This window comes from Tasmannia lanceolata, unplaced genomic scaffold (genome assembly GCF_043159265.1).
Source record: "Tasmannia lanceolata isolate RefF3 unplaced genomic scaffold, GAP_Taslan_0.1 ptg000007l, whole genome shotgun sequence".
Lineage (NCBI taxonomy): Eukaryota > Viridiplantae > Streptophyta > Magnoliopsida > Canellales > Winteraceae > Tasmannia > Tasmannia lanceolata.
This window is the reverse complement of record NW_027518684.1, coordinates 22,643,787-22,666,583: the sequence shown is the minus strand read 5'-3', so window position 1 is coordinate 22,666,583 and position 22,797 is coordinate 22,643,787. Positions and strand designations below refer to the sequence as shown.

The 22,797-nt window shown below is 39.4% G+C and overlaps 1 protein-coding gene across 2 annotated transcripts in view; it reads left to right on the top strand.

Annotated features, from left to right (window-relative positions):
• Nucleotides 1-4,023: 4,023 nt before the first annotated feature.
• LOC143882297 (mitogen-activated protein kinase kinase kinase YODA-like) overlaps nucleotides 4,024-22,797 on the top strand; it is a 39,983-nt gene continuing 21,209 nt past the window's right edge. Inside the window, exons 1-8 of one of the 2 annotated variants that reach the window (XM_077385819.1) lie at nucleotides 4,024-4,402; nucleotides 6,510-6,637; nucleotides 7,564-8,276; nucleotides 8,635-9,372; nucleotides 9,914-10,001; nucleotides 10,171-10,233; nucleotides 15,738-15,898; nucleotides 16,069-16,144. In XM_077385819.1, coding sequence (XP_077241934.1) covers nucleotides 7,723-8,276; nucleotides 8,635-9,372; nucleotides 9,914-10,001; nucleotides 10,171-10,233; nucleotides 15,738-15,898; nucleotides 16,069-16,144 — 1,680 coding nt within the window. In that variant the 5' untranslated portion in view covers nucleotides 4,024-4,402; nucleotides 6,510-6,637; nucleotides 7,564-7,722. The remainder of the gene's footprint in view (nucleotides 4,403-6,509; nucleotides 6,638-7,563; nucleotides 8,277-8,634; nucleotides 9,373-9,913; nucleotides 10,002-10,170; nucleotides 10,234-15,737; nucleotides 15,899-16,068; nucleotides 16,145-22,797) is intronic. The other variant, XM_077385818.1, reaches the window with a different exon arrangement.

Here is a 22,797-nt window from a genome sequence, read left to right as displayed (position 1 = left end):
GGCAACCAAAAACTTATGTCTGAATCTTATGAAAAAAAAATAAATCCAAATATGTTCTTTGTTCGCCTTCGCAAAGAATTTAGGCCATGTTTGGCAACTATGAATTTTTTTTTGGTGATAAATAAAGCTTTTTAAGTGGTGAGAGAGTGTGAGATGATGAGACTTGAGAGGACACCAATGAGTAGAGGAAGAGAAGTGGCTTAAAAACAAGGAAAAAACCAATTATATATATATATATATATATATATATATATATATATATATATATATAATTAAAATAATAGATTGGGTGAAAAAAAATTCTCATATCTAGTTAAGATAATTAAAATATTTTTTTTCAAAATTATAAAAAATTATCTTGATATTTTTGAAATTAACGGACTCATATAACGTTAACAGTGGGCAACTTTAACGTTTTTTTATGTCAAATCACGTTAAAAGGGGAGCGGATGCGTACTGCAGGGGGAGTCAAAATATCATTACCCTCTACTTATTGCAATAATATCAAATTTAATTATTATGTAATTATATACACCTGTTTTTTAATTTAAAATCGGCTGTGGGAGACCAAGTTACATGCCAAGTGTCATTTTCTGGACGATGCGGGTAGAGCTCATCATGAAAGAAGAGAACGTATGAAGAATGGAGCTTGAAGTTTTTAGAAGGTCCTTCCACGAGAAGGTGAGACAGTGTTGAGCAGTTACAAATGAAAATGTTATAAAAAAAGAGATGACCGCCTCAGAAAAAAGAGGTCCCAAATTCAAATGCAAACATGTTTTCGGCATTTTTTTTTTATCATTTGCTTTTCCGCACTGTCATTTACTTTTCGTAGCTGTAAGTCTGTAACTTGTTAGATCGAAATAAGGAAATATGAATTTATCTTCTCAGGTGCGTATCTCTCTTTAATTCTCTATCACCCGTATTGTGTTTCTTTGTGACATTTTATTAAAAGACTAATCGGATAATTCTCGATCCTAAGAGTCGTTTGCATTCTGCGTGTATCAACACCGCCGTTTGCATTTTATATGCCAATGGGATGGAACAGCCGGAAAATATACATAATAATGAGAAGTAAGGGTGTCAATTTTGGCTCGGGCTCGGAAGCTCGCTCGAGCTCGGCTCTAATCCTTAATGAGCCGAGCCGAGCCCGATTTAGGCCAGGCTCAACTCGGCTCGGCTCGTTAAGGCTCGTTAAGAATTTAATATATTTAAATATATATATTATATATTAATATATACACTAAAAGGGTTGTCCAGGGAGTGAAAGGGGTTAGCAAAATATGTCACTTCATTTTAGGAACCTCATTTGTTACTTGAACCACTCCTCATAGTGTAAAAAAAGTAGTCAAATTACACTATATAGGGCTGTCCAGGGAAGATGAGGGGTGTGAACTTAATATAACCCAGGCTCGGTAAGGCTCGCGAGCCTGGTCGAGCCTGACCGAGCCGAACCGAGCTCGAGCCTGGTTCGAGCCCGAGTCCAGCTTTTGAGCTTAACGAGCCGAGCCGAGCCGAGCCTGGCCAAGCTCGGCTCGTTTACACCCCTAATGAGAAGGATAAAAAAAGAAAGAGGGAAGAGCAATAGGTCCCACCCTTAATATTTTGGCACACATATTGGTAATGAGTCTAATGACCGATGGGGCGGTGCCCTAACCATTCATTGCTTAAGACATTGACAATCGAAGAAAAGAAGACGATTCAATGTCTAAGATTCTCATTTATATGTTAGGATGGAACGGTCACAACAGCGTGGGCCATTAGTTGGACAGTTCTGATTGATTAGATCATCCAAATGTAGGGTCGGTTGGGGTGCCAAATTGATGGCTTATGAATTATTTTATAGGTTTTGCTAAGGCCTACCCCAATCCACGATCTGATTTCTGCTCATGGGTTGAGATTAGGACCATTGGATCTTGTGGGTCCCACACACAATTGATCAGAGATGTAGATCATGACAGCAAAAAGAATTTCAACTCCCTCACAGTTCCGTGTACACGTGAGAAAGCTTGAATTCGTGTGGGGCTAATTGCCAGGTGGCAGAAAGCCAGCTAGGAAAAAGGAAAGGGTCCCACAATTCAACCGTGTGGGCCCATGGCTGGGGTGTAAGTCACGTGACCCCACACGTTCCTCTCGGCAGCAGCCCGTATAATTCGGGCATATATCTCGACTCAGTGGACTCCACTTATTTAACGACAAAAGAAATTACGTTTTCTAAAATACCCTTTCCAATTGATGATATTCCCCAAACTCAGACAGCTCTGCTCATTTCTCTAAATCTAATTCCTAGCAACCAAAACCATCTGTTTTTTGAAACGAATTGCACCATTGCACGATTCTACCCATTCCGTTTTGTCAAGCCCTAAAAATGGAGAATAAGAGGGTTGAAGAACACAGATTAATTTTTTTCTTTTTTTTAAAAAATGGTGGGAATTATATTAATCTGCAAAGCCATGACCGAGAAGGCCATGAAGACAAGAAAATAAAATCAACAAGACCACAAAATAAACTTCGGAATCAAGGGGGTAAATGACTACAATTTTCTCAAGCCACTGTAGCCCGTCTCAAGAAAGCTGATCTGCTTTTGTATTAGCCGATCTACGAACGTGATGAAAACAAATCGGAAGCTCCTCTAATCGATATAAGATCTCATCAATAAACTGAGAAAATCTATAGAGATGAGGCGACCTCCCATTCGACCTCCTTAATCATGTTAAGGGAATCTCCCTCTACAGTGAGAGAATGCATATCCATATCTGCTAAAAGTCTGATCCCCTGTAGAATAGCTCTCACTTCCAACTTGTTCGAATTTGTGATTTCAATTGGTCCATAAAAGGCCCATTTAATCAAGCTCGAGTAGACGAGTAGTCCCTTTAGAATACCTACTTGTTCGAATTCGTGATTTCAATCGGTCCATAAAAGGCCCATTTAATCAAGCTCGAGTAGACGAGTAGTCTCTTTAGAATACCTACTTGTTCGAATTCGTGATTTCAATCGGTCCATAAAAGGCCCATTTAATCAAGCTCGAGTAGACGAGTAGGCTCTTTAGAATACCTGCCGGACCTGGTTTAGGGAATTTAATCGGGTAGAACGCACCCCTAAAAGCTAGCCATTAGAGGGAGGGTGCCCATTCTCTTATAACCCAACCACATCCACTTGGTTTTTACCGATGTGGGACTATTTGCTTTTATGTGGAACCCCAACAATCTCCCTCTTCACATGGAAGCAATGTGGACCATCTCGCTCTGATACTATTTGTAGGGAATTTAACCGAGTAGAACTCACCCCTAAAAGCTAGCCATTAGAGGGAGGGTGCCCATTCCCTTATAACCCAACCACATCCACTTGGTTTTCACCGATGTGGGACTATTTGCTTTTGCGTGGAACCCCAACACCTCTATTATCTGAGCTAGATGGGAAATTACTTTGCAAATTAGGATTTTATAGCAAAAAAATCCTCGACGGTAAATACTTCGAAGAGATTTAAAAGGGATTTAAGGAGATTTTGTCTTATTCATTAATTCACGGTAGCTGCTCTCTCATGCAATAGCCAGCTGCCGCGATGGTCCCTGGCAAATCCCTACTTCAAAATGTGATCTGTAATATATAAACTCTTAGAAGGCTATAAAGGGTATTTCACCCCACTAAGAGTATTTTTCTAAGCAGACAAAATGTTAAAGACATTACACCTAATTTCCGTAATTAGAGAGAGAATTTGATTGAAACTGAGGAGACCCAATGCGCTCACAGAGCGAGTCTCCGACTATTTTATTCCATTTTCTCAATTATTAAGAACATGATTTTTTCGCCCTTTGTAGGATAATACGCCCCACTGTTAAACGTGAATTGTGGGGCAGACTTTGCCGATTTTCGACATCAAACCATGTTACCAGTGGGGCGCATTATCCTACAGTGAGGCGAAAAACTCATCTTCCTTATTTTTAATATTCCCTTTTAAATACAATACTAAAATCCTCACTCAGAGACCTCCATTTCTATTTTCTTCCCAGCAAAGACTCCTCTCTCTCTCTCTCTCTCTCTCTCTCTCTCTCCTCTCATTTCTCCTCTTTTGAGCTCCTTTCTTCCAAAACTGCCCCTCTAGAATTCTCCAAATCTCTTCTAAATCCCCTCCTGCCACCTCAATTACTCTCCATTTTCTCTCAACTATATCTAGGGTTTCTAGGGTTTCACTATTTCTTTCCAAGATCTCAACTCTCAGCTGAAGGATCAAAGAAATTTCGTTTTTTTCTCTTCAATTGATAACGACACTCCATGGTCATTCTAGGGTTTTACCGGCTCGGAAGATTTAAGCCGGTTTTTGCTCTGGTTCGGCTCTTCAGTTTAGTGAAAATTACGATCTCGCCACTGGCGGGTCTGCGTTCTTCTTGGTCTTCCTGACAAATCGGTATGTTCTAGGGTTTTTATCGATTTCGGATCTTATAGGTAAGTAAGAGTTTTTTATTTGATTTTATGTGGATTTTTTCTGGTTTTTTTCTTTAATTTATGTATTTTTCTTTTATGTAGTGTTTTAAATTCTTAGATCTGTGTTGATAATGATCCATGACTGTGTAAAGTTAAGTCAATGATTGAGTAATGTTTAGTAGGTTGTATATGAGAGGGTGATCTGGTGAAATTCAGTTTTGAAATTAAGTATGATTATTAGTTTTGAGCTGAAATGAGAGGAAAAATGATTTTTTTTTTCTTCAGATTTTTCTTTAACATGATGGAAGATAATGGGGGATTAGTGATGTAATAGTTTGGAATTTGATGGGGTTCTTAGAGGAATAGTTAAAATATTAGGTGGGATCTGTGTGGTTGTTGTTGGCATTTAATAATGTGAATTTTGAAATTAAGTATGATGATGAGTTGCGTGCTGAGATGGTAGGAAAAATGATGTTTTTTTTTTTCAGATTTTTCTTTAAAAAACTGCAAAATAATGGGAGATTAGTGATGTAATAGTTTGGAATTTGATGGGTTTTTTAGAGGAATAGTTAAAATATTAGGTGGGCTCTGTGTGGTTGTTGTTGGCATTTGATGATTTAATTTAAGATTCTGGGATTTTGTTTTTTTATCTGTTGTTTCAATAAATTTGGGCACAAAATGAACGATAACATTTATAATTAATTTGGTTATGGAATTGGAGGGGTTTTGGCATAGTTCATGATCTATTTTGCCATACAGCAAAGGAAAGCAGTTTGGGGTATACCCTGTTTGGGGGATCAGTGAAAACATGGAAAATTATCTGAAGATTGACTAGAAGGAAGCTTGATAACATTTTAAAGAGACAAAATGTCTGAGATTTTGGTGTTGGGCTTATAGTTGCACGATATTCTACTTTGTTCACAGCTCCAGCATCTAAATCGTGCATTTCTTAGATGCATAGGTTATAATTTTCCACTTCACTGCTGCTCTCCTGCTTACCTGTTCTTAACTACACTTGTGCCATGATGAGTCCTTATGTGTATGTGTTGGAGAAGTTTTCTTGCTCTCTGTGTTACTTGTTTTGAGGTCCCACCTATGTTCTATTTTATGGGTTGTATGTTGTTACCTATTAACTTTCAATTCCATCGATATTACAAGCTATGTTTATCAACCCAATCAGTAAATAGAATCCTATGTTGGTAAACCATTCCTTGCTTTTCGTTCATAACTCTTACTAAATATAGGTCTGATTTATTCTTTACATCTCTCTCTCTCTCTCTCTCTCTTTCCTTATATAAATATATATATATATATATATATATATATATATATATATATATTTGTGTGTATATATAAGCATGTACAAATATCTATATTGCTCTTGCTCATTGTTAGATGTGGACTTGCTCAATGGCTATGTCAGTTGACTCATTATTGACCTTGCTGACTTTGCTGAGTCGAATGAGTTCTTCATAGGCCTTGCTCTGACCAATTTTTTGATCGATTTGGTGGGGCTAAAACCAAGTGCGCTCAGCTGAGTCAACAGTTGACCTGCCAACTGTTTTAAATATTGGTCTTCTCAAGAAATATTTTGTTAGTTTAAGACCTCTTGAGTTTTCAATCGATGATGAAATATTTATATTGCTCATGCTCTTCGTGTTTTGGCATGTTTAAATACTCAGTCTTGGACATGGGCTTTTTTCAGTGGCCCGGGGGATTCAACTTGTCCAAGTCAATTCTTGACTTGGCTGAGTTGAAGGGGTTCTTCATTGGCCTTGATCCGGATGGTTTTTTCGATTTTTTATTGAAACGGTGTCAGATCAGCTGAGTCAACAATTGAACACCAAGTGTTTAAACATTGGCATCCCACGAAGCTTCTTTGTTATTTTAAGACCTCTTGACTTTTCAGTTTATGATTAACACAGACCAATTTGAATTGGCGAGTGAATAGCTGATATGGCCCATATGGGTATTAGTTCTCAGCTGTTGGATCATTGATAGCGCTTTTTAAAAAAAACTGAGCTGTTGAAGGTGTTTTTGAAATGATGTATGCAAAATTTATCACTTTACCTGAATTTGTCTCCTTGCAGTTTAAGTGCTTGCAAACCCATTTTAGTAGTGGAAGGATCTCTTTTTCTCAGTGACTGGCTGACTGCATCCTCACACAATATCAATACACATTAACAGTCGGTTTGACATATTCAATCTTTTCTAGAGGGTAAGGATTTTTATTCGTTTATTGGATTACATACAACATAGTTTTCTCAGGGCACCCTACCATGATTGCATTATAGTAATGAATCTAATGAGCATTTGCCTTGGTTCTAGTGTTCTTGATGTTAGACATTGTATTTTTTTTATATACGCAAATTGATTGTTGCGTAAGGCATGTGATGTTCCAGTGACTAAGCTAACAGTCAACTTCTTGTTTCTATTCGAGTATCTGTATATTGAAGTTAATCATCTTATTTTTTATACTCTCAGCTCCAATGTATTGTGAAATAGTCTACCTTTTGACACCACTCCAAGTTTTCTGATTTTCATCATTTGTCACTTTGACCTCTGGCTTGGGAAAGTTTAATGGGTTTAATGATGATTTATTATATAATACTGCTGAAGAATGGGAGTAAATGAATACAAACAGCTCGTGGGGTTTGGTTTTTGTTCACACGTGTAACTTTCTTTCAATTCTTCTCTATCCCAGTCTTCTAAAATTCTTATCACCAGAATTTTCAAACTGGGCTCTGGAAGTGTAACACCAATTTATTTTGTTTGGGATGCAATTTATTAAAAGAATGTCAGTGTGATGCCACTTTATTCTAAAAGTATAAGTACTAATATCTTAAGTCATTGCTGAAAAAAAGAAAAGAAAAGAAAACCCTAATTTCTTGTCTTTCTAATTTTTTTCTACCTGATGATGTTTTTTTTTTTAGTTTCTACCTACACTTTACTGCAGTTACCAAAGTTGTTTCGTATGGTTGCTTTTATAAGTTTATTTGTACCTGCTTATTTTAAGTGCTACTATTGATTCTTCCACTGAAAACTGTGTTGTACAATTTATTTTATGCCAGCCTAACTTTTACAATTAGAGCTCATGTATGTCACATATTCACATCCATGATTTTTTTATTCCTGTAATTGTAGCTGGCACTATGAATTCCGAGCCACATGCATGAGAAGGTCCGATGGTTTAATTCTTGTAATTGGGCATTGCTGGGTATCTTTAGACCTGGATTGAACCAAAAATGCATTAACGTTGGTGCAGCTCAGTCATCATTTTCAGGAGCTTTGTTTCATTAAAACATGCCTTCATGGTGGGGGAAATCTTCATCCAAAGAAGTTAAAAAGAAGACAAGCAAGGAGAACTTCATTGATACATTACACCGTAAATTTAAGACTCCATCTGAAGAGAAAGGAAATATTAAACCAGGAGCGCCTAGGAGACGTACTAGTGACATTGCTTCAGAAAAAGGGTCTAGATCCCGAGCAGAGTCAAGATCACCATCACCCTCTACTCAAGTATCACGCTGTCAAAGTTTTGCGGAGAGACCACATGCACAGCCACTTCCACTTCCTGGGTTGCACCCCTCAACCATTGGGCGTACTGCCTCGGGAGTCACTATATCGAGACTAGCATCTGAAAAATGTGGCAAACCATCAATGTTGTTGCCTCTTCCAAAACCTGATCGGATCCTTAATAGGCCAGATGCTACAGACATTGATGGAGACCTGGCTACTGCCTCTGTTTCTAGTGTTAGCTCCATTGATAGTGAGGACCCAGTTGATTCTCGGCTGCTTAGCCCGCAGGGAAATGAGTACGAAAATGGGTGCAGAACTGTTGGAAGCAGCCCATCCAAGTGAGTTTGCTTATGTTGTGATTGAATACGACAATGCTTGTGATAAGGATTGTGTTGCGGAGGAAATACCATTATGTATAATTTATCTGGGAATAATGATATGGAGAATGAGAGGTGGACCGTGAGTGGAACCAAACAAATAGCCTCTTCACACCTTAATGATTTTTTGTCCTGATTTTTTGGCCTTTCCCCCTTTAAATGGCAAAACTTCCCCTCTCATGCCATATGGCATGTAGGGATTTCTTCGTTTGTACTCTTGGTTCCACTCTCGGTTTCTTATCTGTTATTATATTTTTCATTGGTTCTCTTGTGCGTCTCGACCCATTCCTAACATCTTATTTGTCAATCTATGATGCAGCTTGATGCATAAGGATCGACCCTCTATTATCACCCGTAGGAACTCAAAGAAGACACTGATTCCATCTAATCCTTGTTTCAATAGCCAAGGTTTCTCTACATTGCCCAAACAAGGACTTTTAAACACTTACCCGTCCAACTTACAGATTCCTCATCCTGGTGCATTTGGGATCGGAAGTGCTCCTGATAGTTCAATGTCGAGTCCTTCTAGGAGTCCGATGAGAGTGGTTTGCCCTGAACATTTTACATCCTCTGCCTTTTGGGCCGCAAAGCCTTACCCAGATGTCTCTCTACTTGGATCTGGCCACTGCTCCAGCCCAGGTTCTGGCCATAATTCGATGGGCGGAGATATGTCAGGACAGTTATTTTGGCAGCCCAGTAGGGGTAGCCCAGAGTGTTCTCCAATACCTAGCCCTATGATGACAAGTCCTGGGCCTAGCTCTAGAATACATAGTGGTGCTGTCACTCCTCTGCACCCTCGGGCTGGAGGCACAGCACCGGAATCTCCCACAAGCTGGCCCGATGATGGGAAACAACAAAGCCACCGGCTTCCACTTCCCCCAACAACAATATGTAATTCTTATCCCTTTTCTCCATCAAATTCACCAGGAGCAACCTCATCCTCCGTTCCACGGAGTCCTGGGAGGGCTGAGAATCCCACAAGCCCCGGTTCACGATGGAAGAAAGGAAGGCTACTGGGCAGAGGCACATTCGGACATGTTTACGCTGGTTTTAACAGGTGGGCTTCTCATCTTTTGAGAACTTTGAAGGAAATTGATGTTTGCATACACTGTTTTTGTTATTGCTTTAGTGTGCTCACATGTTAGCCGTGTCAAATAATTGCTGTTGGTAGTCATATTATTCCTTTCATTTGTTTTCATTCATGTGAAGGGCTTGTTGGATTTTTTTTTTATGAAGCTACCACAGTCCCCCCTTTGTGTTTTTGATGACATAGGGTATCCCTAACCCATTTAGGATGGGACTAATCCCTATGGATGCACACAATCACCCGTAAATAAGCTACCACTGTCCATACGTTCTATATATTTTGAAACCATGGCCCAATCACATATTATTCCTTTTAAAACCATGGCGCGGTCGCATATTTTGCTTTTATTTCCTCGGGGAGGCTATTTCCAAGTTATTCCGGTATTTTCCAAATGGGAGTGGAAGAAGCTATACGCCAGTCATTTGCATCTTCCGAGCACTTCCTAGAGTTGTTTTGTGTTTTATCTATCCATCTGGGCATGCACATTCTTACTTTGTTGTCTTGATTTTAGTGAAAGTGGTGAAATGTGTGCAATGAAGGAAGTTACACTATTTTCTGATGATGCTAAGTCAAAAGAAAGTGCCAAGCAATTGATGCAAGTAAGTGTTTTTTCCCAACTACTATAATTACTATAATTACTGGGGAAGTACTTACCTGAAGTTTGAACTTTATTTTTTGTTATTTTTTCCTTTTTGCAACTTCTTTTATTGTATGTTGTATAATTTCTTGGTGACAGTTTCTTATTTTTTTTCTCTGCTATTCTGACAGGAAATAGCTCTCTTGAGTCGCTTGCGACATCAGAACATAGTGCAGTATTATGGATCTGAGACGGTACACTTGTCTGTTTTGATTTCTGCCAATTGCTAACGTTTTATTTTGTACCTCCTTGAGGCATTTTTAATATGCATATTCTTTAAATCTGATTAAAATTTAGAAACTTTTCATCGTTCTATTTCATGACTTTGGCATTCCCAAATGTTTCTTCTGTTATAGTAAGCTCATTCATTCAGTACTACTTTGTCTATGATCGCTGTATGCCTGTATTTAGAAATGTAGAATAGCTTCTAATGTACTTCCATCATTTAGTTGCTATCATGTTGGTTAGTGCTGTCAATTTGCTGCAATTAGTGCATTTTACATTTATATTAACTGGAATGGCGCTGATTGCTGATTGATCCTTCCTCTTCTTGGCCCCCGCCGCCACTGAAAAAAAAAGAAAAAGAAAAAAAGTGGACGAAACGAAAACAATACTTGAGACAGCGCGCCAAAAAAATCTTGTTACACTTACGCCAAAATTTTGCCAGGACAAACTTCTTCAAATTCCTGGAAAGAAATCCATTTGTTTGGCAAGTTGAAACAATCTTCACGGCTGGTGCCTCCTTTAGCAGTTTGATTCCTAGAGACGAATCACTTTCATTCCTAACGTTATTAGTTTTGAATTCGTGCCGCTTGATTCTGCCTCAACAGCCTATCCCTCATCCACTGAGCAATCATAATCTGAAATAATTGAGCTTGAGCAGTCCTTTATCACTCCCATCGAGGGAGTTTAACTTTAACCCATTCAACCAAAGGTCTTCGACACTCAGAAAAGTTATTGCATACACCAATCCAATACAAAAGTTGATATTTAAAAGATTCCTCTGAAGCAACAGAGGCTTATAGCTCTTTGCAAGGCTCTTATAAGGGCCGGAAAGAACAGTGGCATTTCGTTATTTCTATATCAACATAATAGTTTCCCTCTGGTCTGAATCACTCGAACCACTCTATCGTTGGCGGTACACTCGATTCAACTTGCAGAATATGGTTTTACATGGCATGCAGTTATTTAAAATGCTGAACTTGACCATGGTTTTAAATTTCAGCCGAAACGAAAAGAAATGGCCGAAATATTTCAGTTTAGGCTAAAATGGAATTTACATGAAGTCGTTTCTTTACAAGATTTAGGCAAAATTTTACCGAAATTCCTGAATTTCGCCGAAATGTCGCCAAAATTTCTTTTAAATTCATTTTAGCCCTTTTTTTTTTACAAAATTTCCACCGAAATAGCCGAAATTTACACCAAAATTTCAGACATTTCGATCGAAATTTGAAAAAGAAAAACGAAATCATTATTATATTTTTTACATGATTTTGGCCGAAACCGAAACATTTCAGTTTTGGTGGTGGCCGAAACCGACACCGAAACCAAAATTTAAAACCTTGAACTTGATCAGCCTCTCCAATCTGATAACAGGACTACTTGTGAAAGATGAAGGGCCTGAAAACAGGCTGAACTGATGATGCCATGAAGACATCAGAAGAGGGGGCTCACTATTGGTCCTTTTGATCTCAAATTCAAAAGCCCTTGCCTTTTTGGCATTTGACTATTTGTGGCATTTTATTTACATGGAGTTCAAATAGGTGTTTAGTGTGTAGCTTTTAATTGTTGTTTCACTCTTTTAGGAGTTTTATGTTCTGAAATTTTGTTATTTTTTTCTGCTTGAGAATAAGACTAATAAATGACCCGGTCAGTTGTGTTCTTTGTATTTCCCCTCTCTTATTCTATTTGCTAGAACTTCTTTCTTCTCTGTGGTTTCATCATTTTGTCACATGTGCTGATGAACTTTTAGTATCCTGGTGACTTGGTTTTGGATTTTAATATCAGAGAAGTCATGTTTTGGATATTAATATTGGCGAAGTCAGGAAGTTAGCTGTAAGATGGTATTTGCAGGGTAGATGAATCTTTCTATAATATCTTATTTATGAATTGTTAAAAGGTACTCCTTTCATAAGTATGAAGTTACTAACGTAAAAACACTCATCTCTTGGAATGTGTCAGAGGAAGCTACATTTGATAGGACCGGCCTTTATTTTTTATCTTTGGAATGATAGATAATTTATTAAGGAAAGAAACGGGAAAGCCCTGTGAACGAGAGAGAGAGAGAGAGAGAGAGAGAGAGAGAGAGAGAGAGAGAGAGAGAGAGAGAACAAAATACAGCATAGAGCAGAGCCCGTCAAGGGGAAGAGAATAAAAAATCGCCAAAATATCCTTTCCGACTCCTGCCTGGGCTAATCAATTTGTGTCATTGTTAGCAAATCTCCTCACGTGCTGAAATGTAATTGAGAGATCCGCCACTCGATCCTAAATCTAATTGATCATCGATACAAATCTCCAAGGGTGAGGGCGGCTCTCATCCAACCACCCGATAACATTGAGGAAATCTCCCTCGACGATCAAACTGCCTAGGTTTCTCCTCTCGATGATCCTTTTGCCCTGTAATCGCCCTTGCTTCCTCTTTATTGGAATCTGTAATCCTAATGGGGTCCGAGAAGACCCACCTGGTTGCAACACTCTCGTCCCTTAGAACTCCTACTCTAGAAGGCTCTAGGTTATCCAAACTCAATCCACTAAAGTTAAGCTTCAATTGCCATGGTCCAAGAGGGACCCACCGGATTGAATGAGTCTCTACCTGCTCCCTACTAACACCAATCTCTCTCAAACCATGTCTAAGAACGCAGATATGAACATGAAACAAGGAAGGATTTTCACCTAGGATGTGGTAAGCAAAATCAACTTAGAATAGATGAAGTGCGAGCCTTTGACCGAGCTTCTAAAGACCCGAGTATTCCTTTCCTTCCAAATGACCCAACTGGTTGCCAAGAGAACTACATTCCATAAAATTCGCCCTTTCCTCTCCCAAGGGGGGGTGAAAAACTACACTCCAATAGATTGACAAAACGAGAAGGGAAGACCCAAGACATCCCAAGTCTCCTTAGGATGCGGCTCCACACATCTGGCCAATGTGCAATGAAAAAATGGTGGTTCGCTAACTCTCTTGCCTCCACACATAGAACGCAATGGTCAAAATAAGCATCTTATTGTTCCGCATATGGTTCACTGTTAGGATCCTATCAAGAAAGGCAGTCCAACCGAATGTGCAAATCCTGAGAGGAGCAGGAATGCTCCACACTCAAATCAAGTGTGAGGAAAGGGGACACGTAATGATATGTGGTAGAATGATTTGACATTGGAGACCCCAGAAGAGATGCAGATCTAAACCTTTTTGTTGTTGTTAGTCTTTGTAATATGGTAAAAATCTCGAGTTTCCAAAAACTCGCCCACTCGTTCGATCTTTCTGTCAAAAAATTTCTGCCTGAAATTAATCTTCCAAGAGACCCACCCTTCCACCAACTCCAAAGAATCTTTTGGACGAAAGGATCCTTATTAGAAGCGACAACCAACAAATCAGGGTAAAGCTCTACCAACGGAGTCTCTTCACACTATCTATTGTGCCAAAATTTAATTCTATCACCCTTACAGGCTCTGAATCTATCTCCTCGTTGAACTTGTGCTTTTGATCCAGGATGTCCTTCCACACAATTAGCCCCTTAAATCTGTACTTATCGTCAAAAATTCATTTGCCAGGCGCTGACCCATGTTTGCTATAAATGACTTTAGTTCAGAGTTGATTCCTTCCTTCTCCATACCTCCATAACCACTTCCCAAGGATAGCTTTGTTAACACCTTTCAATCTCCTAAAGCCCAAGCCATCAGCTCTGGTGGGTTTGCACACCTCCGCCAAACTAACAAGATGAAAGTTCTTATCCTCAGAACCACCCCAAAGGAGTCTCTTAATTTGCTAGATGCGATTAATAACACTAATCGAATATAAAAAAAAAACGATAGATAGTAGATGGGAATATTAGCAAGCACCTCCTTAATGAGAGTGATTCTGCCCCTTAGTAAGACGAGATTTCGCTTCCACGTATCCAATCTTCTCTCCACCCTTTCTACATTCGGATCCCAAACCTCTTCTGGGGCCTCACCTCACATAGGGGAAGACCAAGATATGTCGTCAGAAATTAATCCATTGAACACCTGAGTAACCGGATGTTGTCAGAAATTGATCAATTGAACACCCGAGTAACCTCACTATCCGGTCGATTTCTTCCTCTGAGATGTGGATACCGAGCAGCGTAGACTTTCGAAGCTTAAATCTTTGCCCTTCCACTACTTCATAACATTGGAAACTAGCCTTAAGCTTCAACACCTTTTCTTCTTCAGCATCACTAAAGACCACAGTATCATCAGCAAACTGAAGATGAGATGGTACCATCCCCTGGATCTCAATTTTGAAGCCATCTATGAGGCCATGCCTTCTGCCTTTATCTATCATTCTGTTAAGAGTCTCAACAACAATCAAAATAAAAAGGGATAGGGATCTTCCTCCCCTCATGCTTCTGGAAGATTTAAATAAACCTTTTGGTGTTCCGTTAACCCGAATCTAGAAGAACCAATCTGAAGACATGCGCGCGCGCCCACACACACACACACATCATAACTCAAGCCCTCCACCTCGCCTTAAATCCCATCTGTCCCAAAAGATAGTCCTAGCATTCTCATTCCACTGCATTTTCCATGTCCAATTTACATACTATGCTTGAAGTTATAATCCACCACGTCATTTACTATCAGTGCACTGTAAAAAATTTGCCTCTCCTAAATAAAAGCGGATTGGTTACTGGATATGATCTTTGGCAAGAACTTCTTTAACCGCCCCACCAGAACTTTAGCCAACACTTCATATAAGTACCCCACCGAACAGATGGAAATCTGCAATGTTGACTGCCCAAAGGACTTCTCTAAAAAGACCCGATCCAAATTGTCCGACGAGCAAAAGTCCACTCCATCAGGCTTAGGGAGGTCCATTCTTTTGGTTAAAAGTATAAACCTTAGGTTGCATTTGGATTGCCAGAATTAGAGTTGGAATCCGTATCTTATTCCAATTCCGCTTTCTGGTTAAACAAAAGGAACGGAATAAAGGGGCGAAAATGACATTGAGGTGGAATTAAATGGGTAAAAAAGGTTGAATCTGTTTGTCACCCCAATAGGTGATATTCTGATTCTGCCCCGGTCGGAATGAAATTTTTATTAATTTTTTTCGAATTATATTTTTTATTTTATTTTTTTCCATTCCATTTCCAAGGTAATAAGAATGGGAATTGGATTAGGATACTGATTCTGATTCCTGGTTTTGATTCTGATTCCTAGTTTCTGTAATCCAAACACAGCCTTGTAGAAATCCACATTCTATTTCGCTATTAATTTCAAATGTCTATTGGTACAGTTAACAAGACTTTATCTCTGTTGCTTGCAGTTTGATCACAAATTAAAGGATTTTACTTTTGAACCTTCTTTTTTTTATGCCAAGATCTGAATAATCAATTTTTGATAGTATTTAAATTGCACCTGTGGAGTTTCTTTCAATTAAGAATATATCAAGCTGCTGTTTGTGCTCAAATGTCAGAGTTGTTTAGTGCTCTTTCAGTGACGTGATTCTCCACCCCATGAACAGGTTGATGACAGATTGTATATCTACCTGGAATATGTATCTGGTGGTTCCATCTATAAGCTTCTTCAAGAGTATGGGCAGTTCGGGGAACTAGCGATTCAGAGCTACACCCAACAAATCCTTTCGGGTCTCGCATATTTGCATGCTAAGAATACTGTGCATAGGTGGGTGTACTTCCAACTCTTATACTCATTTAAAACTAATAGGTGGGATTTAGTATTTCCAAGCATTTAATAATAATATTAATAACCTCTTTTGCATGGTTCCTGTATGATTTTCCTGTTTCTAGGCAGGCATCCTTCATACTTGTAGCTAAACCATATTTCCTCTTCAGGGACATCAAAGGTGCAAATATTCTTGTAGACCCCAATGGCCGTGTTAAGCTTGCAGATTTTGGGATGGCAAAGCATGTAAGAATTCATATTGTGTATGTCATTTATATTTGTGACATGCGGCTAATAAGTTATAGTTTCAAAAAAGAAGAAGTTACCATTAAAAAAAGAAAGATATAGTTTCAACTACTGCTGCTGTTGCATGACTTAGTTTATGTTGTGTTTGCTTCAGAGCTCTGCTGACGCATGCTTTAGAACATGAACTTTTCCCTCATTTATTTTCGCTTGTGTAAGAAGGCATCCGATATAACTAGTTTGAAGTAACCCTAGTTGAATATTATTATAGCTTGTAAAACTAGATGTTTTAGTTGAATCTTCTTTTCCTCTCCCTTACATTTGAAGTTGGTGCTTTGGGCTGAAGTGTCTTTTTTTGTATTCGGACAAGGTAAATTGAGTTGACTTGGAAGATTCGATGATTGACTTGGGGAGTTTGTAAACATTGATATAGAATTATAGATTGATATCATGATGTAGCCACGTAGATCTCGATCTAAATGTAGATATAGGTTCGTGTCTAGTAAAAAATCCCTTCTTATCTTCATAATCCAACTCACTAATTCTGAATTCGGACTTGATGCACACATCAAAATATTTTCATAAATCCCTTTTGTATCTCTCTTAATTGGTAAGAACTACACAAACTTAGTATGATGTGATGTAATACCAATGTATGTGTCACTTTCTCTTGAGGTTGTATGGCTGGTAGGGGTGTCAATTTTGGCTCGGGCTCGGAGGCTCGCTCGAGCTCGGCTCGAAAAAAGCTCGGCTCGAATCCTTAACGAGCCGAGCCGAGCCGGCTCGTTAAGCTTAACGAGCCGAGCCGAGCCGGCTCGTTAAGCTTAACGAGCCGAGCCCGAGTTAGGCCAGGCTCGGCTCGGCTCGGCTCGTTAAAGCTCGTAAAGTAAAGATAATATGAAAAAGCAAAAATAACGTACTGATGGTAGGTGAGGGTAGGTATGTTATGTCAACATCACCGCAAATCAAACGGTTCAAAATTAATTTTTTTTCGTAATTGTCATAATTTTTATCATTTTTTGGTATTTATTTATTAATTGTCATAACATAGTGCCTGTTCTTCGTAATTTTTCATTTCAAACTATATAAATCAGCTATTTTACATTTTCAAAAGTAATGATTACTTTTTTTTTTACTTTTGCTTAGGGGTGTAAACGAGCCGAGCCGAGCTTGGCCAGGCTCGGCAGGCTCGGTCAGGCTCGCGAGCCGCTCACGAGCTTTGGGTTTATCGAGTTTCGCATATGGCAAATGGTGGTAGCAAAGGTAAAGGTTCGTAGCAAAAGTAAAAAAAAAAGTAATCATTACTTTTGAAAATGTAAAATAGCTGATTTATATAGTTTGAAATGAAAAATTACGAAGAACAGGCACTATGTTATGATAATTAATAAATAAATACCAAAAAATGATAAAAATTATGACAATTACGAAAAAAAATTAATTTTGAACCGTTTGATTTGCGGTGATGTTGACATAACATACCTACCCTCACCTACGATCAGTACGTTATTTTTGCTTTTTCATATTATCTTTACTTTACGAGCTTTAACGAGCCGAGCCGAGCCGAGCCTGGCCTAACTCGGGCTCGGCTCGTTAAGCTTAACGAGCCGGCTCGGCTCGGCTCGTTAAGGATTCGAGCCGAGCTCGAGCCGAGCTTTTTTCGAGCCGAGCTCGAGCGAGCCTCCGAGCCCGAGCCAAAATTGACACCCCTACTTTTGCTACGAACCTTTACCTTTGCTACCACCATTTGCCATATGCGAAACTCGATAAACCCAAAGCTCGTGAGCGGCTCGCGAGCCTGACCGAGCCTGCCGAGCCGAGCCGAGCCCGAGCCTGGTTCGAGCCCGAGCCGAGCCCGAGCCTGGTATTTGAGCTTAACGAGCCGAGCCGAGCCTGGCCAAGCTCGGCTCGGCTCGGCTCGTTTACACCCCTAATGGCTGGCAATATTTACACTGTACGTAGCCAAATATATTTCAAAAGCAAACAGTGGCTGCTTGTGTGGCATGACCAAAGAGACGGTGTATTACATCTTCATTCACTGCTGCTTTATGAATGAGTTTGGTGGTTTCTCCTATCCATCTTTGAGGTTCAATGGGTCCTTCCTGAGCACATTCATGAGCTAATTCGCGCATGCGCTTATGCCCTGTCGCCTAAGAGAGAGGTAGGATTCTCTAGAGTCCAACCTTGGTTGCTACTCTATGGCTAGTTTGGAAGGAGAGGAAGCAGCTATTTCTCCTTCATAGTTTGATGGTTCTGGGGATAAAGGAGTTTAGTGGTCTGTTAGATTCTCCACTTCGATATATGATATGAATCAATGACAACCAAGAGAAAGAGAGAGAACTGAAGTAGAAAATCAAGATCAAGAAAAGGGAATCAATACCAAGAAAAGAGATCGAGATCAAGAAGAGAGAGATCAAGATCAATAAAATTGATCGTGATCCAAATGAGAGATCAAGATAAAAAAAAGTGATCAAGATCATGAAGAGAAAATCAAGAAGAGTGATCATGATCTGGAAGAGAGATCAAGATCAAGAAAGGAAAAGAAGATCAAGATCAAGAAAATAGCGAAAGATAGAGATAGAAAAGAGAGACCCATCCTCAAATTGCCCTCCCCCCCAGCATATTTGTCTAGCCCTGGAACTCGTAATTGATGAACACAATATATGCTTCCTCCTAATTGTTTATGTATTGCATTCATAGTCCATCCCCTCCATCAGAATCTCATTGCCATCCCAACCCTGCAGAGCTCGACTAAAAGGTGCATTTTCCAAGTTCGTCCAGAAGACTTTGAATGTTGGTGTGAAGGATTTTTTCCAGCACCATGATCTCCACGAACAACTTCCTCTTGCGCCCCCCTCTGGGCATGAAGATGGTTCATACTGCAAGGGGGTCTTGTTCTTCCATCTTTACTTAGATATGAAGGATACCCATAAAATCTTGCATATTCAAGTTAGTTCGAATTATAAACTATGTCACCGCCATAAGACCACTGACCTGAACCCAAGTGTCCGATTCCGAAATACTTTTGCCGTTACAAATTAATTATTACTTTTGGTGAGCCATCCCATCCAAGGGAACTATCTCGCCTTCCCAAGATGAGGATTGAAAGCAATTGCATGGTTCATAGATTTGAAGATGACTTGCGCATTTTCCAAAACAGAAATCCCCCTGCCCATCCGTTCGGGTTAGGATCCAGACCTCGAAATTTACCCCATTGCTTGTCACAGAAGCTAACCTCCAAAACTAAGGTGAATGACACGGACTCCATTGCGGCCTCCTTGGCCAGCTTTGGTTGTTACCCCTAGTCTTGGGTCTATACCCTGGAGCCGGATAGGTGTTTGGATCTAGGGTTGGGTTAGTAGTGCTTAATTTTTTTCCTTAGTTAACTTTGGGTCAGAGGTGGGATGGGCAGGGGGATTTCTATTTTGGAAAATGCGTAAGTCATCTTCAAATTTCTGACCCATGCAATTGCTTTCAATCCTCATCTTGGGAAGGTGAGAAGGTTCTCTCGGATGGGATGGCTCGCCAAAAGTAATAATTAATTGTAACCGCAAAAGTATTTCGGGATGGGACACGATCAGTGGTCTTATGGCACTGACACAATTTATAATTCGAACTGACTGGAATATGCAAGATTTTATGGGTATCCTTCATATCTAAGGAAAGATGGAAGAACAAGACCTCTTGCAGCAACAATCATCTTCATGCCCAGGGCGGCGCAAGAGGAAGTTGTTCATGGAGCTCATGGTGCTGGAAAAAATCCTTCACAGGATGAGGATGATGACTTATGATGAAATGATAGCCTCCATCAACGACCCCACACATCAAGAGATCTCTGGAGAATTACTAGAGGATAGAAGAGACTATGGGACCTTTCGAGGGAGGTGGCTACTGCTCATCTGGAGGAAGAAATTGAAACTCAAAGAAGTCCTGGCTTTTTGGAAAGAAATCTAGATGTGGTTGTCATGGGTCTGCCGATTACCCACCTTCAAAGTCTTCTGGACGAACTTGGAAAATGCACATTTTAGTCTAGTTCTACAGGGTTGGCGTGGCAATGAGATTTTGATGGAGGGGAGGGACTATAAATGCAATACATAAACAATTAAGAGGAAGCATATATTGTGTTTATTAATTATGAGTTCCAGGGCTAGACAAATATGCTGGGGGGCCAGTTTAAGGATGGGTGAAGAAGAAGTTCCCCAAAGGAATAGAGACTTTTTTGGTGTAGGCTTACAATAGATTTAACAAAACTTCCTGAAAACTTGGTGGATGTAGGTGGAGGAAGATGGTGGATGTAGGTGGAGGAAGAAAGCTTCTTTTTGATTGGAGTGTAAGAATTGCAAATGATATGACTGTCAGAAAGAAAGGGCCCAGTTTTTGTTTTGTTTTAGTCTTTCTGGCTTAGGGTATGCCCTGACCAGTTTTATTTGATATTATGTAATGCCAGGTGGGACTCCTGGTCCCCATTGTAATTATTATACTATCAATGAAAATATGTCATCTTTCAAAAAAGAAAAGAAAAAAGAGAGTGATTTATATACCCAACCGGTGAGGGTGAGAAAAGTGATAGGAGAAAATATGGAGGAGAAGATAAAAAAAGAGAGAACGATGAGTTTATGGATAGAAAACTGACCTAATATGAAGCACCACACTTCCAAAGGCATTCAATCCACACGAGAGATAGAGAGAGAAGCTTCAAATCTTTGTTCATTCCATTGCATAGCATTCTAGAAAAGTGCCATGAGGCTACATATATATAAGAAAAGAAAGATAACTAGAAGTTCTAAAACCCTCAACAAAAGCACTAATCACTTGATGACTTAAAATTTTCGCAATACATGTATGGGGCCTATTTAAACGCCACACTTCTGATATCTATGTATCCAAAATTTCTGATATATATATATATATATATATATATATGAGAAAAGTGTAGCTACACATACGTGTAGCTAACTTAGCTACACCGACGGCTTAAAACATAGTGGGCCCCACATTGTTTGGGTGATACAAACCATTCATTTGATGGGCCCTCACATAGATAGGGTGTGCCAAAAAAATCAGCTCCATAGGATCATCCCAACCCTACGATTGTGGAGGCAAAAATGGACTTGTAAAAACTTTCACAAATCTGTCCATTTTTGCCTCCACAGTTTGAAGGGTAGGGATCATCCTATGGAGCTGATTTTTTGGGCACACCCTATCAATGTGAGGGCCTATCAAATGAATGGTTTGGATCACCCAAACAATGTGGGCCCACTATATTTTAAGCTGTCGGTGTAGCTAAGTTAGCTACACGTATGTGTAGCTTCACTTAACTCTCTCTCTCTCTCTCTCTCTCTCTCTATACACACACACACACACACTAGTAAAAAACCCCGTGCGATGCACGGGCGGACAAAGAACTGTATGGACTACATCATAGGTTGATCCATACCATCCATGTGATGGAACACAACAGAAATAGGTTGTGCCCGTAAAATCATTTCCATAGGCTGATCCTAGCCCTCCAATCTTTAGAGGTTTCCATAATATGTTGTTCCTCTTAAGGTGCCCGGAATTCGTCAATATTTTGAAAGGCGTCCTGAATCCGTAGTATTATGTAATATGTTCACAAAAATCCGTAGTATTATGTAACATATGTACCAAATTCGTAATTTTGTAAAGAAAAAACGTCACTATGTTAACTTTGTCCACTTTTTTTTAGCGAGATGATATTTTCACTCCCCCTGCATTACGTGCACACCCTCCTTATAACCTGATTTGACGTGAAAAGTAGGCAACTTTATGTCAAATCACGTTAGAAGGGGAGTGTGCAAGTAATGCAAGGGGGGTGAAAATATCATCACCCTTTTTTTATTACAAAAGCATAAAGGAGGGGGGTAGGATTGAAATAATGTGGCTTTAATGGGTGCCTTTGTTAAAAAGCATAAAGGAGGGGGTAGGATTGAAAATATGTGGGTTGAATGGGTGCCTTTGTTAAAAAAAGTCAAAAAAATTGATGTGTAATTCTATTAGAATTTTGGGAGAAATTCAAATAATTCTCTCCTTTTCTCTTCTGCAATATATATATATATATATATATATATATATATATATATATATATAGAGAGAGAGAGAGAGAGAGAGAGAGAGAGAGAGAGAGAGATGCGATTTCTGATATCGCCTAGCCCTCTCTCCCTATATATATCGGGAAATGATATATGCACTCCCTTTTTTGAAATGGTTTTTTTTATTTTTTTTTGAAATGGGATATATGCACTCCCTTGTTGTGAAAATGGCACTCCTTCACTTTATTAAACATTTTCCTTTTCTGTTGATGGCTGTTTGTGAATTGTAATGGCCTATCACAGCTACTCAAAGAAGTCCACTATAAAGAGAGGAGTGTATTCATTAAAACATGGGAGTGCGTGTATAATATATATGAGGAAAGTGTTGGTGAGCTTAAGCTCGCCAAACTTATGGTGCGCTTAAGCGCCCAATCATATGGGTCCCACATTTTATGTGGTGATCCAAACCATTCATTTGCAGGGCCCTATCATAGATAGGGTGTGTACCAAAAATCAGCTCCATAGGATCATCCTAACCCCTCCATTTGTGGAGGGAAAAAATGGGCAGATTTGTGGACAAACAATGTCTGTCCATTTTGACCTCCACAA